At 40.1% G+C, this 14411-nt stretch overlaps 1 protein-coding gene across 1 annotated transcript in view; it reads left to right on the forward strand.

Moving 5' to 3' along the window:
• The window catches only part of faf1 (Fas (TNFRSF6) associated factor 1), a 96373-nt gene extending 82131 nt beyond the window's left edge, over window positions 1-14242 (forward strand). Inside the window, exons 18-19 of the mRNA XM_054789366.1 lie at window positions 2974-3189; window positions 13614-14242. Of these exons, the coding sequence (XP_054645341.1) occupies window positions 2974-3189; window positions 13614-13697 (300 nt within the window). The 3' untranslated portion in view covers window positions 13698-14242. The remainder of the gene's footprint in view (window positions 1-2973; window positions 3190-13613) is intronic.
• The last annotated feature ends 169 nt before the right edge of the window (window positions 14243-14411 follow it).

Genomic DNA, 14411 nt, shown 5'->3' on the forward strand with positions numbered 1-14411 from the left:
GCTCTGCTGTGAAATTTGACAGTTGATGGTTTTGTTGTAGTAAAGCCACTCTTGTGCTACAGTGTACAAAGTAAAGGTAAATCCATTCGATATAATTCTACGACTGCCTGTGAGCAGCCTGTTGAGGTCCACCAGGCTTCAGGGAACAGGGTGAGATGCAGCCCAATGCATTTAGTCCAATTCAAGATGGACAAGTCCTTATTTTGAAGCAATAGTGTAGAATATTTGTTGTCCTTATTTGAATAGCGTGGGAGTATGCTGTGTCATAAGTCACTGTTGATCTTTACTATCAACACTGACCCAATTATTTTTCACTATTGTAGGGTGTCTTCGACTAAGGATTTTCGTAGACGAATCTGATTTGTTACACTTAGTCCGTAGGCGACTAGTAGTAGAATATTGGGAGTTTGTGTAAGGGCACTGCGAACGGCGATCACTACAAATAAACTGATCTCATTTGCGACTTTTTCCACTCAAATAAAAAGGCTAAAACACTCAGATAAACAAACATAGTATGTGTGCGACAACAGTAACTTTATTTATTTTGTGACACAGAAAGCAGCTGATATACAAGTAGATGCACAGTCTTCCGCGTCTGGTCTTTCCAATTTCAGCCGCTGTTTTGTCAGTCCCAAGTGTGTGCATGGTTGGCTAGCTCAATGACATTGTCAGGTACTGTGTAGTAGTCATGTCTCGGTGAAAATTATGACACTGCAGTGCGAAAGTCTCTTCTAACTCGGCCATTTTATTCACTAAAGACCCCACGTAGCGAGAAAATGCTCAATAAGCAGAGTCTGCGCGGTGTTAGCTTGAGCTTAGCTCATATTCCTCCACGCCTCCTTCACCTTTGTTTATGTTCTCGACGTCGCTTGCAAGTATTTCTGCTCGGCTGGGTGGTGTATGTAGACTACAGTAGCTCATCTCAAGTGTAAGCATAGGTCTTCTGTTAAACACACACATTTTCAATTCTTTATTAACTCAAACGGGCCTAAATTTGTATCAAAATAGGCTATTTATAACAAAAACAGACATTCTATGTAAAAATGTATGTTCAGCAGCCGTGGGTACCTTCATGTAGTCAGTGGTACAATCTTGATCCCATGACATTTTCACGTGATTCGACTGCGAGATTGATAGTGGAATCAGACTCCTTCTAATCAAATAGTCGACTAGGCTAAGATGTGGTATTGTTTTTCTTATACTGGGCGGATGGCCACAGTTTTATTATTTTATGAACTTTGTTCAGTTGTCACTGAAAGGCCAAAACAATGTTTATATATTATCCATGCTCTGCTGGGTCATATAAATATTAACTGGAAAAAATATGTTTTTAAACTAGCGTTAAAAAAATACTACAAATGGTAGAAATGTATGTAAAAGGCGCAATCATAAAAATGGCAAACTGAAGACAAAGGCAACTTATGTGGAGTGATGGAGAAATATCTCCTAATTGCAGTATACAGTGGTGTGAAAAAGTTTCCTGATTTCTTATTTTTTGCATGTTTGTCACACCTAAATGTTTCAGATCATCAAACAATTTTAAATATTAGGCAATGAAAACACAACTGAACACAAAATGCAGTTTTTAAATTAAATATAAAAAAATCGAAACCTACATGGCGCTGTGTGGAAAAAGTGATAGATTTTTTTTTCTCCCTTAATAATAAAACGTTTCATTTAAAAACAGCACTTTGTGTTCAGTTGTGTTGTCAGTGACTAATATTTTAATTTGTTTGATGATCTGAAACATTTAAGTGTGACAAACATGCAAAAAAAAAAAAAAAATCAGGAAGGGGGCAAACACTTTTTTACACCACTGTATTGTATGCAACTTTATCAAAAAGTTCACAGCCCATGGCACTCTAGCCAACCTCCCTGGACATGGACGGAAGAGAAAAATTGATGAAAGATTGCCGCAAAGGATTGTTTGAATAGTGGATAAAGAACCTCCATCCACTTGGAAACAAATTCAAGCTCAGTTGCAGACACAGGGTACAACAATGTCAGCTCGCAATATCTGTCGCCATTTCAATGAAAAGGGATGCTATGATAGGAGATACAGGAGAACCCCACCGCTGACACAGACACATAAAAATAGCTAGGCTGGAGTTTAACAACACTTACCTTAAGAAGCCAAAATTCTGGGAGAATGTCCTTTAGACAGATGAGAGCTTTTTGGTAAAACACATTACTGAAAACGAAATTAGGCCTTCAAAGAATAGAACACGGTCTCTACAGTCAAACATGGTGGAGATTCACTGATGCTTTTGGGTTGCTTTGCTGCTTCTGGTAGTGGATGGCTTAACTCTGTGCATGGCATTATGGAACATGAAGACTACCAAATAATTTTGGGGCACAATGTCGGGCTCAGTGTCATAAAGCTGGGTGTTTATCAGAGGTCATGGGTTTTATAGCAGGACAATGACCCAAAGGACACTCAAAAAGCACTCTTTCAAGTTTTCAAGTTTGAAGAGTTTTATTGTCATATGCACAGTAAAACTGGTAGTTCTGCTATGCAATGAAATTCTTGTTCTGTTCATTCTCCCAAAAAAGAAAAAGAAAAACATAAGAAAATGAATAGGAACATAAGAAACATAAATACCAATAAATTAAGCAACAACAACAGAAGAGACATTAGCTTTTCCAAAATGGGGTCTTGGAACAGCCTTCAAAGCACCTTTCATGTTGCTGTAGACTTGGTACAGGATGCTATTTGCCCTCGTGGGAAAGCCTACATGCTGGTAACATTTGGGGAGAACAGTCCCGAGGCTCTGTGCTCTTGTGCGTGTATGTGTACTCGTGTTTGTGTGTGTGTGCGTGCGTCTGTGTGTCTACAAAGCTTCCTGAAACACAATGTAAAATAAAATCTTTTAACAGCAGAGCTGAACCTTTTCAACTATACCACAAACTTCAAGTCTCCAAGTTAATACAATCTATACTGACCACACTGTTTCACTGTTTTCTTCCTCGCAGGCCATACGTTTATCATTGGCGCAGACCCTACCGCAAGAACCCGATGAGGAGTCAGGAGAGCAGATCAGCAAGCTGCGAATCCGCACACCCAGTGGCGAGTTTCTGGAGAGACGTTTCCTGGGCAGCTGTAAGCTCCAGGTGCTCTTTGACTTTGTGGCCTCCAAGGGATACCCATTCGACGAGTTCAAGCTCCTTACCACCTTCCCTCGTAGAAATGTGAGTTATGTATTTTGTGTTTTCATAAAAAAAAAAACAACCTGATTTTAATTTGAATGTGGCCTATTTTCAAGCAAAGTGAGTGCAACACACACAAAAAAATTTCTTGACTTGCCAAAACGCAGCATTCCAAGTTTAAATAAGATAAAATAACATACCATTACCTTTATAGATTCAGTGCAATTCAAAAGACATTTTTTATTTAATTTGAGCTGACCTTTTTTATGGTACATTCAGTGTCTGTAAAACAAACAGCAGCTAATTTGTGCTTGTCTGTGGTGCCATTTAACAGAATAACAGTTTCTTTGGAGTTGTGTTGTTTTTCCAAAATCTAAGGTGTGTTATTTATGCATTGCACTGCTGCCTTTTGTTCACCGGAAATGTTGACTGTTAAGTCGTCCACCTGCTCCCACCTACTGTCCAGTGGATATTAATTAGCGTGCCCGTTGTGAATACAGTACACTATGACTGTGAGGATACAGTTGTCAGCACCAACAGTAGTAATCTCTATGGTCCTCCTGCTGAAGGCAGCCCTCCCGCCTCTTGCAACCAAGTCATTAAGAGTGCTTGGCCGCCATGCTCTATGGTAGCGAGCTAATGAGCACTGTTTTATCTGTTGGTTTAATTAGCCATGCTGCTGGAAACAAAACTGAGATTTCCATTAATCAAGAAAGGAGGGGTGTTTGTGTCGAGGTGCGTGCGTAGGCTTGCCCAGGCAGTGTGCCATAGCAGTCTTCAGAGACCACTATGGTACAAACATCTCCAGTCAGCGCACACATTAACACGTAGCTCGCACTCTTCGTGTTGTCACACATGCACAAATATTTCAAGCAAACACATGCCCCGCTCACAACTTTACCACTTAAAGCATTCACAGTTCTCTCTTTATAATCAAGAATAAACATGTGTTTGAGACAGAGATAAAGATGTGTCTGCATCTGAGATGAAATTCCTGCAAAAACAGGATGGCAGGATTTAAAGGGAAGAGAAGTCAGAAAAGCATGGTGACTGGAAAGCCAGTCAAAAGAATAGAGCAAGAGATGACAAAAGCTTAGAGAAAGTAAGTACGGAATCAGAAAGACTGTCTGATAGGGGAATGACTAGAGAAGACAAGTGAAGTAGATATTGAAAAGAAAAAGAGCTATTGATGATAGAGAGAGGCAAGACATTTTGGGTGGTGCGGCTGAGTGAAAGTGCCAGTGTGAGGCTGTGAACACAGGCCCGGTCTAATCCACCAGCTCTGAGTTGTAATTAAATGAGAGGCAGCATAGAAAGCCTCCATCCCATACTGACACTCCCAGTGTTGCTCTGCCAGGATCAGAGAATAGAGCACTATTGCTTTTGCTGCACAACTGTTGAAATCGTCTCCCTTGTCTAGTTATGTGTGCATTGTCTTTATTTTGTCCTCTTCCTCTGCCTACTTAGAGACGGTGTGTAGAACGCAGGTCACAGTTTGATTAGGAAATGGTCATATTTGAAGTTTCTAAAATGTTATGAGCTGACAATACATGCCAAAAATTGTCAATCTTAAATCTTCATTTTTGATTTAGGCTGAAAAATGTAACTGAAAAATAATGTGTATTTCAGAATTACACAAAAAGGCTTGTTTCAGGGACCACAGAGTGGGTCAACAATTTAAAGCTCTTATGCTGAAATGGAGGTTGATCAAGCCTTTGCAGTTGGTGCAACTAATTCCTACAGGTGTTCCAAGTTCTGGAGTACCCACTGCCTCCTCTGTCTGCATAAAATAGTGTTCGGAACACCCTGTGGTACTACACCCTGGTGAACATAAGTTGAACAGCATTGCACTGGAGAAAGTAATTTGTTATTCTTGTTCTTCCAAAAGGGAATTAACAATGGAAGATAAACAGACCATCTTAAGGCTTAAAAATGTAGGTTTTCCCTCCAGAGAAACTGGAGTGTTGTAAAACTTTTGACCGGTTGTGTGTGTGTGTGTGTGTGTGTGTGTGTGTGTGTGTGTGTGTGTGTGTATATATATATATATATATATATATATATATATATATATATATATATATATTATATACATACACACATACACACACACACACACTGTAACTTCTTGGCGTTTTAAAAAAATTCAAACTATCAAACTGGTCCACTCATCCTTGCTTAAGCCACCTCCCTAAAGCTGCACCAATCAGTGCCCATCCCATCTTCAGTTTTTTGGACTCCTTGTCAGCATTTGGTCCCAGTGGCTTATCTCGTCAGCACTACAGCAGGCCTTACACTGGCATCATTTGTACGGGGCTTAGCCGTGCTCAGGGAACTAACCCTTTCTACAACTGTCTGCAAGTTTGTAGAAGGGGGCTGTGTGTGTGCCTTAATGTTTCACTTTTCAACTCATTGAAGAATTTTCCTGCTTTTTCCGTTGCCCAGTGAGCCTTTGCTGAAACACTCAAGGTCGTCTTCCTGTCATTTCAGAGTGAACATGTTTAGACTGCAGCTCGAGCCTTCCATTCTTCCTCAGACAGCCAATGCTGTCTAAGTAGCATATTATTTTCCTCACTGTGATACTGTACCCTCTTTCACTCTCTGCTAATTCATCTTCCATCTTAATTCTCAGACAAAACCTGAGATGCTGAAAAAACAAACATCACAAAAGAAGCTGCGCACTGCAATGAAATGGATTTTACATCTGTTATGTGGGTGTTTTTTTTTTCTTGTGTGAACATTTTAGTGGAACATGTAGGCCAGTTTTAGAGTAGATTAATTCATCCAAAGTGGCTTCCTCTGCGAAAAGTCTGTAAATAACACCATGTGAGAGTATGACAGCCATGCTTGCTTCTTTTAAATGCATTAAGTGTAACGGCCAGTATCTTTGAGAGCCATCATTAAAAGCTGCCGTCTTTGCATTTTAGCTTCGACCGCCTTCTCACCCCTCCTCCCCATCTTTCTCTGTTTTCGCTTTTCTTTCCTTCTCTTTGCAAATACTGTCCCTCACTTCCAGTCATATATTAGGCTTATTAAATAACTGCATTTATTTGAATTTAAAATGTAATTAGTTGATTGCTCTGTCTGATTCGTCCACATTCACATTTTCCCCTGTCCGGTACACGCAATGCTGTGTTCCCTTTTGATGGTCCATACCTCTCCTATTCTTTTGTGTTCTTGCTGTAGTGCTACATGCAGTCAATACTCCTGGCAGCTGATAATGATCTCCCACTGCTTTTGTAATTGGCCAAATAAACACTTGACAACACTAGTTTAAAAACGTTGGGTTTAATTTAATTTGGGTTTAATTACCATGTGAGGGCCCGTAATGGCCCCCTAGAAACGCTTTATTTCAGCATCACGTTTAATTATGTTGGAAAAGGACACCTCAAGAGCCTCTGTTTATTTTTCTTTTGTTTGTGGTCATGCTGAAGGGTGCTCAGTGCTGCCTCAGTGTTATATCTATTGCGATAACACCAAATACTTTGTTTGTTCTAAATGTCACAGTAAAGTCTGTTTATGTAGTTTTAAATGGTAAAAATCAATCTGAAGACAAATTGATATGGTTAGTCGGAACTTGTTTTACATACACATACCGTAAAACCTCCAAAGTTGTACAATTGGTGAGTTTTCTGGAAAGAAATACACCTCACATTCATTCATTCAAGTCATTCAAAATTTTTATGCCTTCATGTGAGACTTGCAAATCTTCAGCTCCACAAAAATGTATTGCTTGCCTTTGGCTTTTTTGGATACCCTCACAAAGGGGTAAAAATTTGATGATAACCATAGAACTAGAAATGAACTAGAAGTAGAAAATGTAACATGGTGAGGTGAAGTCATATGTTAGAAATGAACATCCAATAGAAGCCAGTTAAGGTTGAGCAAGCACCGTCATGGCTTAAAAAACACGTGTGGAAAGCATTACACTGAGCAACCTGTGTTAATGTTAAAAAAACAAACAAACAAAAAAAAAAACTCCAAAGGCGCCAGTGCCTCACAAACCATGAACCTCACCGCATGTCACTGGTCTGATAACAAATACTGCATAGTCCCTTTTATTACCTTTTTATTTGTATATGAAGTACATGCATCCTGTCCTTCTGGGGTCTTGTCTATAAAACTTTGTGTGGAGTTCTGGATAAAAATCTTTGTATGCCAGAAACCCAAAATGTGCGGCGGGATAAAAACATTCGGAGTTCTAAAAAATGATGTATGCACACATTCATGCAATTTGTGGTTTATAGATCCCACCTTTATTAGAAGTGTGCGTACACAACTCCACCTCAAGTTGCGGCCTTTCCACTCCTCCACTTCACCATAGAAGGTCAATGCAAAGTGACCCGTGAATGTGGCATCCATATTTAAATCATGGCTGGTGGGAAGACGACGAGGACGAAGAAGTGAGCTTTCACAGAAATGGAGGTGAACATACTGGAAAAAGTAGAATATTTGGAGGATACCGCACAGCAGTAGCATAATAACAAATACAACAAATATTGAGTGAGAGCCGGTCCGCTGCAACGATGCGAATGGAGCAGTGCGAATGGCGGCAAAAAAGGAGGTTTGATATCGGAAGGCACACATTTCCATTTTTTGTGAGCATGCTTCTACACTTTTTTTAAATCTAATTGATGCAACTTTTTAAATTAATATAAGTTTAGCAAAATCTGTTTAAATTAAAAGTGGATGCAAAGAGTCAAAACAGGGATGACGTTATGTTCAAAGTTAATTGCTGTAATTCTAGATGGATATTTTTAAATATTTAACATTATGGTGACATTAACAACATCAAAATATTAGGTATGTTAGAATTGTTTTGAGGAACTATTTTTGTGTATTAGTTCAAAGCACAACACAACAAAACCCCTGACACTATCCACACAAATAAAGTCAATAACGGTATGTTGGCTACTGCAATGATGGATTAACATTTATTGGCTTCCATTATATGTTTATTTTTAACAAAGGACTTCACCACTTAATGTGTGTCGCCTTTTTGCCGTGGCTCCAAAAAGTGCGTACTGGTGCACATATTCTCATGTCAGGTTGTGTTTTTGTAGATCGCATACTTGGTGTGGCAAACAGTGCATGCACCTTTTTGGCCCTCTTTTGTGCGTATGCAAGCTTTATAGATGAGACCCCTGATACGTTGGTGTAAAAGTCTGATCATCTCCTGTTGAGCTTGGATGTATAATCCTCTATCTTGGCAGTTCAAGTCATTCATTCATTCATGACTTGCTCTCCAGCTGTCAAAAAAAGCTGGCCTTTCATCTCTATGGAAATACTGCAGTGACAATCACCTTCCAGCTCATGCATGCCTCCACCACTCAGAATAAAGCAGGTCCTACAAGTGCCTCCTACATTTCTATGTATTTTATTGTCCCATTAGCAAGAATAATGATGTCGTGCTTCCATTAAAGATACTACACAGACTGTAGAAAGTAATGCTGTACAATAAATGTTTCTTCAGCATTATTATTGGCGACATGGTGACAAACAGAAACTGGCAGGCACCTTGATCTAGCTCATTGTGCACACCGACAGTAGGCAGGGCTTGCGCACTAAACCGAGAAGAGGCACTCGTGGCAGCCTCAGCTTAGGTTTCTTCCTTGTATTTAATGTGCATATTTAGCACTTTTTTTACTTAAGAAAATGTTAAAAATGATTGGAATCGCAGAAAATGCATTTAGAATACAGTTCAGTGGACAATCATCAAAATATTTGTTAGAATTATGCTTTTTTTTGTTCCCCTGACTGCATGTCACTGACACTCACGGATATAATTTATCAATCAAATCTAATATCCTATATTGTATGTGCTTGTCAACATGTGAGTGGTTATTGTAAATAGACAAATAGCCGTGGTAGCAGTCCTAACATTGTAATGCACAAGTATATACTGTGCTGACAAAGATGCATAAAAATCAAGGCAACGCTTGGATATAGGTAGGATTAAGATCTGCTTCTTTGTCCTCCTTTTCGGACATGTTGAATTGTGATGTTGGCATGTTGTAAATAAACCAAATTACTACCATTATCAAGTTTCACAGTTATAAAAAAAAAAAAGATGCAAAGACCTGGCTACAAAGTAAGTCAGATTAAAATCTTTGATTTGACTCCCATGTTTAACTTTATTCAAATGAATGAAAACTTTATCGACACCAGGTTGAGAAACAAACAGCAAACCAGAGAGCTATGGCGACACAAGAGGAGAGAATATGGCTTAGGGAGAGCGGAGAGAAAAAAAACCCAACAGCTTTGTTTGTTGACAGATGCCTCCATGCTTATGGTCTGTTAATTGGATAACAATGTAAACAATCACCGATGGCGCCCGTCTCCTGTGTCAGTGTGGCATCTTGTTTCCCTACTTTCGTTTTTAGAGTCAGATGCTGCACTTTCCCATGTTGTCACTCCCTGGTGCACGGCAAACTCTCATCCACATCCACAGTCACATACACCTGCTCCACCCCAAAGTCTCATTTACTCCTACCTGATGCTGTGGTGTCACAACAGCCTGCCGTGCTCATTAGCATGGAAGCCATTTGCAACGCCCCACTCCTGAGGTGGGAAAAAGGAACCCAGTGGCCCTGTTGGTGCTTTAGCCGACAGTTGGAATGAAATATGATTGCAGCAAATGGGTACACACGCACACACACCCATCGTCACGCTACTGGCTCCCCGCAGTGCTATGAGATAGTTGACAACTTGAGGGGCACGAGGGTGATGTGGCAGCCCCTCCCTGCTCACACCGGGCTTCCTGGGACCCCCACTGAGAAGTCAAGTGTCTAAATGGCACGTTGAAATGAGAGCAGAGAGATGAAATACGAGGAGTCAAAGACCGCCGCTGTGCATATCGGTGTGACATTTCCAAACACCCTTAGGAGATGTAAAGGGTTTCCTGATGTTATGCCCTCCCCACCTTAATCTAATTTACTTGACTTGATATTTTTCCCTGTTCTGTACCTGTGCTCAAACATGCATGCAGAATTTTTTTCTGAAATTTGAAAGGTTTTTAAATTGTCCATAGTTGTGAATGGTTGTTTGTCTGTATGTGCTCTGCAATTGGCTGGCAGTCCAGAGTGTACCCCACCTCTAGCCCAAAGACAACTGGGATAGGCCCCAGCATACCCGCGACTTTAGTGAGGACAAGCGTCATAGAAAATGGATGGATGGATGGAAAAGTTTTTCTATTGATAATAATGGAATAATCCATTCCAGTATCAAACTGTTACCATCATAACATCTGTATTTACTGAATAGGCACATTTAACGCTTTAACATACCATACAAATGTAAAAATAAGTTAACATTTACTAAAAACAATTAATAATAAACCCTCAGCCTTAACTGGTGGGTGTAGCGTAGGGGCTGTTCAAGTGGTAGAGCAGTTTGTGTTGTGTATTATATGTTTTCTGTGTTGGGACCCCCTCGAAAACGAGATGCTGCATCTCAAGGTGATATCCTAAATAAATAGAAATAAAAATTTAAAGATGTATTGTGTCCCAGATGTTCCTCGTACTAAGGTCTTTGCAATTTCCTGACATCTTGTGTGGCCACATTCAAAAGATTTTTTGTGCAATTATTATTTTTACTTAATTTTCTGCAAAGCTTGGATCCTGTAATGAATCGTACAACACCAGGGGCGTTCTACAGTACGAGTGTACTACTTCAGTGAAGACGGACAAAGGTGCGACTCGTTCATGGTCAGAGTTCATGTTTCATTCCTTACAATAGTCCATCTCTAACCTGTCACTTTACATGTTGTCAGGTTGACCTCACAACACTCCGGACTTACCCTTCGACCCTTTAGAGCAGGTACAGGGAGTTGCTTAATTATCCCACTGTGAGGTTAGAATAGAAGCTCCAATCACAGGGCCTGACGCAGCAGTCATCAGATAAGCCCTGGACACATCTCATTGTCACACCACCTCCTTGCAGGTGTTAGATTGGCCTGATGTAACACTACCCCACCAGTGATTAGCTCACATAAGCGAAGAGGCCCGCGAGGGTGTCGGGGAGGGTATGATTGTTTAAAAAAAAAAAAAACATAGGTCAGACCACTTTCATGTCAGTTAACTCAATCAGCTCCGTGGTGGGTGGCGCTGAATTATTCCTCCGCTCTCTGACAATGGCCTGTATGCGCAGAAAAAATGTTTCTGCTACGGTCCTGTTACCTTTTTCCCATTCGTGAAATTAGCCATTTTAATGCGTACAAAACACACAAAGGTCTGTCCTTAAATTCACCTGTATACATGAACACCAAGAGGATTTTGACAATGCTCTTAACGCAACGCTCTAACAGATTTCTCCAAAACACAATGTTAGCTCTTTTGTGAGCATGCGTGCATTCAAATGTAGGGCCCAAATTCAATTTTATTTTTCCCCAAATTACATTTTTTCCATTTTAATTTGTAAGATTTTAATTTTTTACCTTTTTAAACTTATTTTACCAGTGTAGAGTGTGTGCCTTTTGGGTTTGTGAATAAAATGTCCATTAATTAAATGTAAAAATCCTTACATTTATTGATGCAATACATCATTAGCCAATTTTGCCTAGAAATTGAGAAATGGATGTAGCCTGGCAAACTTTTCGCATGGGATGTGAGCCTCTGCACACATTGCTACAAAAGTTTCAACAAACTGTAATGCCCGTGCTTGTGATTAAGGAGGATGTAGATAGAATTCCAATTGTGTTATTAATGTAAGAATTTTTTCATGACACCCTTCTTTTGTTTACACAGCAAACCAACATTTTGAAAGCCGGAAGTGTGTTGTGTGTGTTTGTTGAGAATGTGTCTTGACGGCTATGGCAAGCTGAGTGCAAGAATAAATGTGCCTCTTGTCTTTTTAACTCAGAACTGGCATGTCGTTAGCGGGCATTGTAAAATGCTCGTAATGTCACAGTTATGGCTACATTATCAGTCCATTTCTGCCCCATATGGTACAATCTACACTTATACACCACATAGCTCATGGTTTGAACTCACTGGTAGGCATGGGTATGAATATGAGAGTCATGACCTCAACTCCATCTAAAACACTAATATTTGTTAGGATAATTCAGTACACTTTGGTCAATACACTTTTAGTTTTATTTCATTAAGATTCATAATGGGTACCATACCACTTTTTTGGCACCTTTGGACTCCTTGGTAGGCATGGGTGCAAGCATTTGAGAGTCCAGACCTCAGAGACCAGACACTTTATATATCAGTTCACTTTGGTATAGTACGCATTTTTACTTTTTGTGTTTTTTGTTGTGATAATTTTGACAATTTCTTGTGGATTTTATCTCACATTGCTGAGTTTATTACTTTATTTATATTATTGAAGTACAGTGGTCCCTCGTTTATCGCGGAGGATAAGTTCCCAAAATAGCCTGCAGTAAGTGAAATCCGCAAAGTAACCAACATAATTTTTTTTTACAATTATTATATATGTTTTAAGGCTGTAAACCCAGTCACCATACACTTTATAGACCTTTCTCAGACAGGCAATAACATTTTCTCACATTTCTCTTGTGTTTAAACACTCAAAAAAGTTCACAACTTTGTTTGAATTTTAATGATCAACCTTAATGATCAACACAAGAAATTAAGTCACTCACGCATATTTCACTCCTGTGACCGTTCCTTTTCATCCTGGCGCCTTTCCGCTGTACTGTAGCGTTATTGTGTTCTTGTTAAAACATATTGCTGCCAGGAGACATGGCAGGACGGCATGAAGGAGATTGGCTGTAGACCACTGTCAATCAATCACGACACAGAAAAGAATGGGCGATACAGAGGGAAGAGATAAGACACTCAACTTCCTGCAATGCAATTCTTCTTAAAGGGCAAGGCTCGGCCTGTATCAACGGTCAGATGCTGTAATAAAATAAGAAGCACGAAAAAAAATGTGCGAATCTGCGAAAGGTGAACCGTGATAGTGCTGTTTAAATTACTATTCTGTTCAACTTGCATGTCACTAAATTCCATAAAAATAAAAAGGCATTGTTTTTGGCCAAAATTTATGTTTTCCTTTTTAAAAGTACTGGTTCGGGCCCTGGGCTATACATTCAATGATAGCTAACGTACCAAATTGTTGTCATTAGCTGACAAAAATGTGATGAATGCATGTGTTACGTGTAACGTCGGAGCAGGAAGAGAACAAAATTTAAAGGTTTTTCTTGCTGCCCTGAGTGTCCTCTTGAATAAAATTTGTCTCCCTAACCAACAGCCAACATACCAACAAGTACATCCAGGAGATGAACGTTCTCCACTGTCATAGATTGAACAAACACTGTACTGTCTCATTCCGATTCAGTGCGCAGTTTCCTGTGGTACTGTTTTAAACCCCAAACCAAGACAGTAGAGCTAAGCTCTGCCTAGGCGGCGCTGTGCAATAGAAACGTTTTCTTCAATTTTTTATTTAATGCAGACTGCGTGATAAGTCTTGACCCTGTCCTCCTACCATCTTATCCACAGATCACCCAGTTGGATCCCGAATCAACGCTACTGGAGGCCAAGTTGTTTCCACAGGAGACTCTCTTTCTGGAAGCCAAAGAGTAGTAAAGTGACTGATGAACTGGCCGAACACAGCATGGGTCCAAATCCATCTGGGCCTCTACAGTACACATGCACACGTACATACACACACACATACACACATACACACACACACACACACACACACACACACACACTCATGCAAAGACTTACTCAGATCCATAAAACACAGGCATGCACTCAAGTGCAACGTAAGCTTCTCTGTCCTTGGCTTGGTTGCAGTACACCTAAACTTGGTGTAAATGTGTTGCACAGAAAAGCAAAGACAGTATCACAACAAGCACAGAGCCGACCCCCCCATCCTTTCCCTAAGAAAACTACAACTCCTTAACCTATATCTCTTGCTCTCTCACACACTTGACATGATGTGTGTCATCACTTTCCCCCAAACACACAACACAGTGACGGAATGGAGATCCCAACTAGACAGACCTTTGTCACAGGAAAAACACTTGTTCACCCTAACCCCCTTGCCTCCCTGCTGCTTTTCCTTTACTACATGGTTTTTGCGTTTGAAAGATTCAATAAAAGCCAGCGATAAGAGACAAGACGTCTCATGTCCACCTGTATTTACCCCCTTTTTCTCAAAAATCCAACTTCCTCCCATCTTATCTTCACCATTCCTCCAGCCGTCAACTCTCAAATCTGGTTTTACCACCGGATTGGGCTGTTGTTTTTTCCCTCTTGAGCATTTTTAAGTGTGATGCTGTATTACTT

This window comes from Dunckerocampus dactyliophorus, chromosome 10 (genome assembly GCF_027744805.1).
Source record: "Dunckerocampus dactyliophorus isolate RoL2022-P2 chromosome 10, RoL_Ddac_1.1, whole genome shotgun sequence".
NCBI classification, from domain to species: domain Eukaryota; kingdom Metazoa; phylum Chordata; class Actinopteri; order Syngnathiformes; family Syngnathidae; genus Dunckerocampus; species Dunckerocampus dactyliophorus.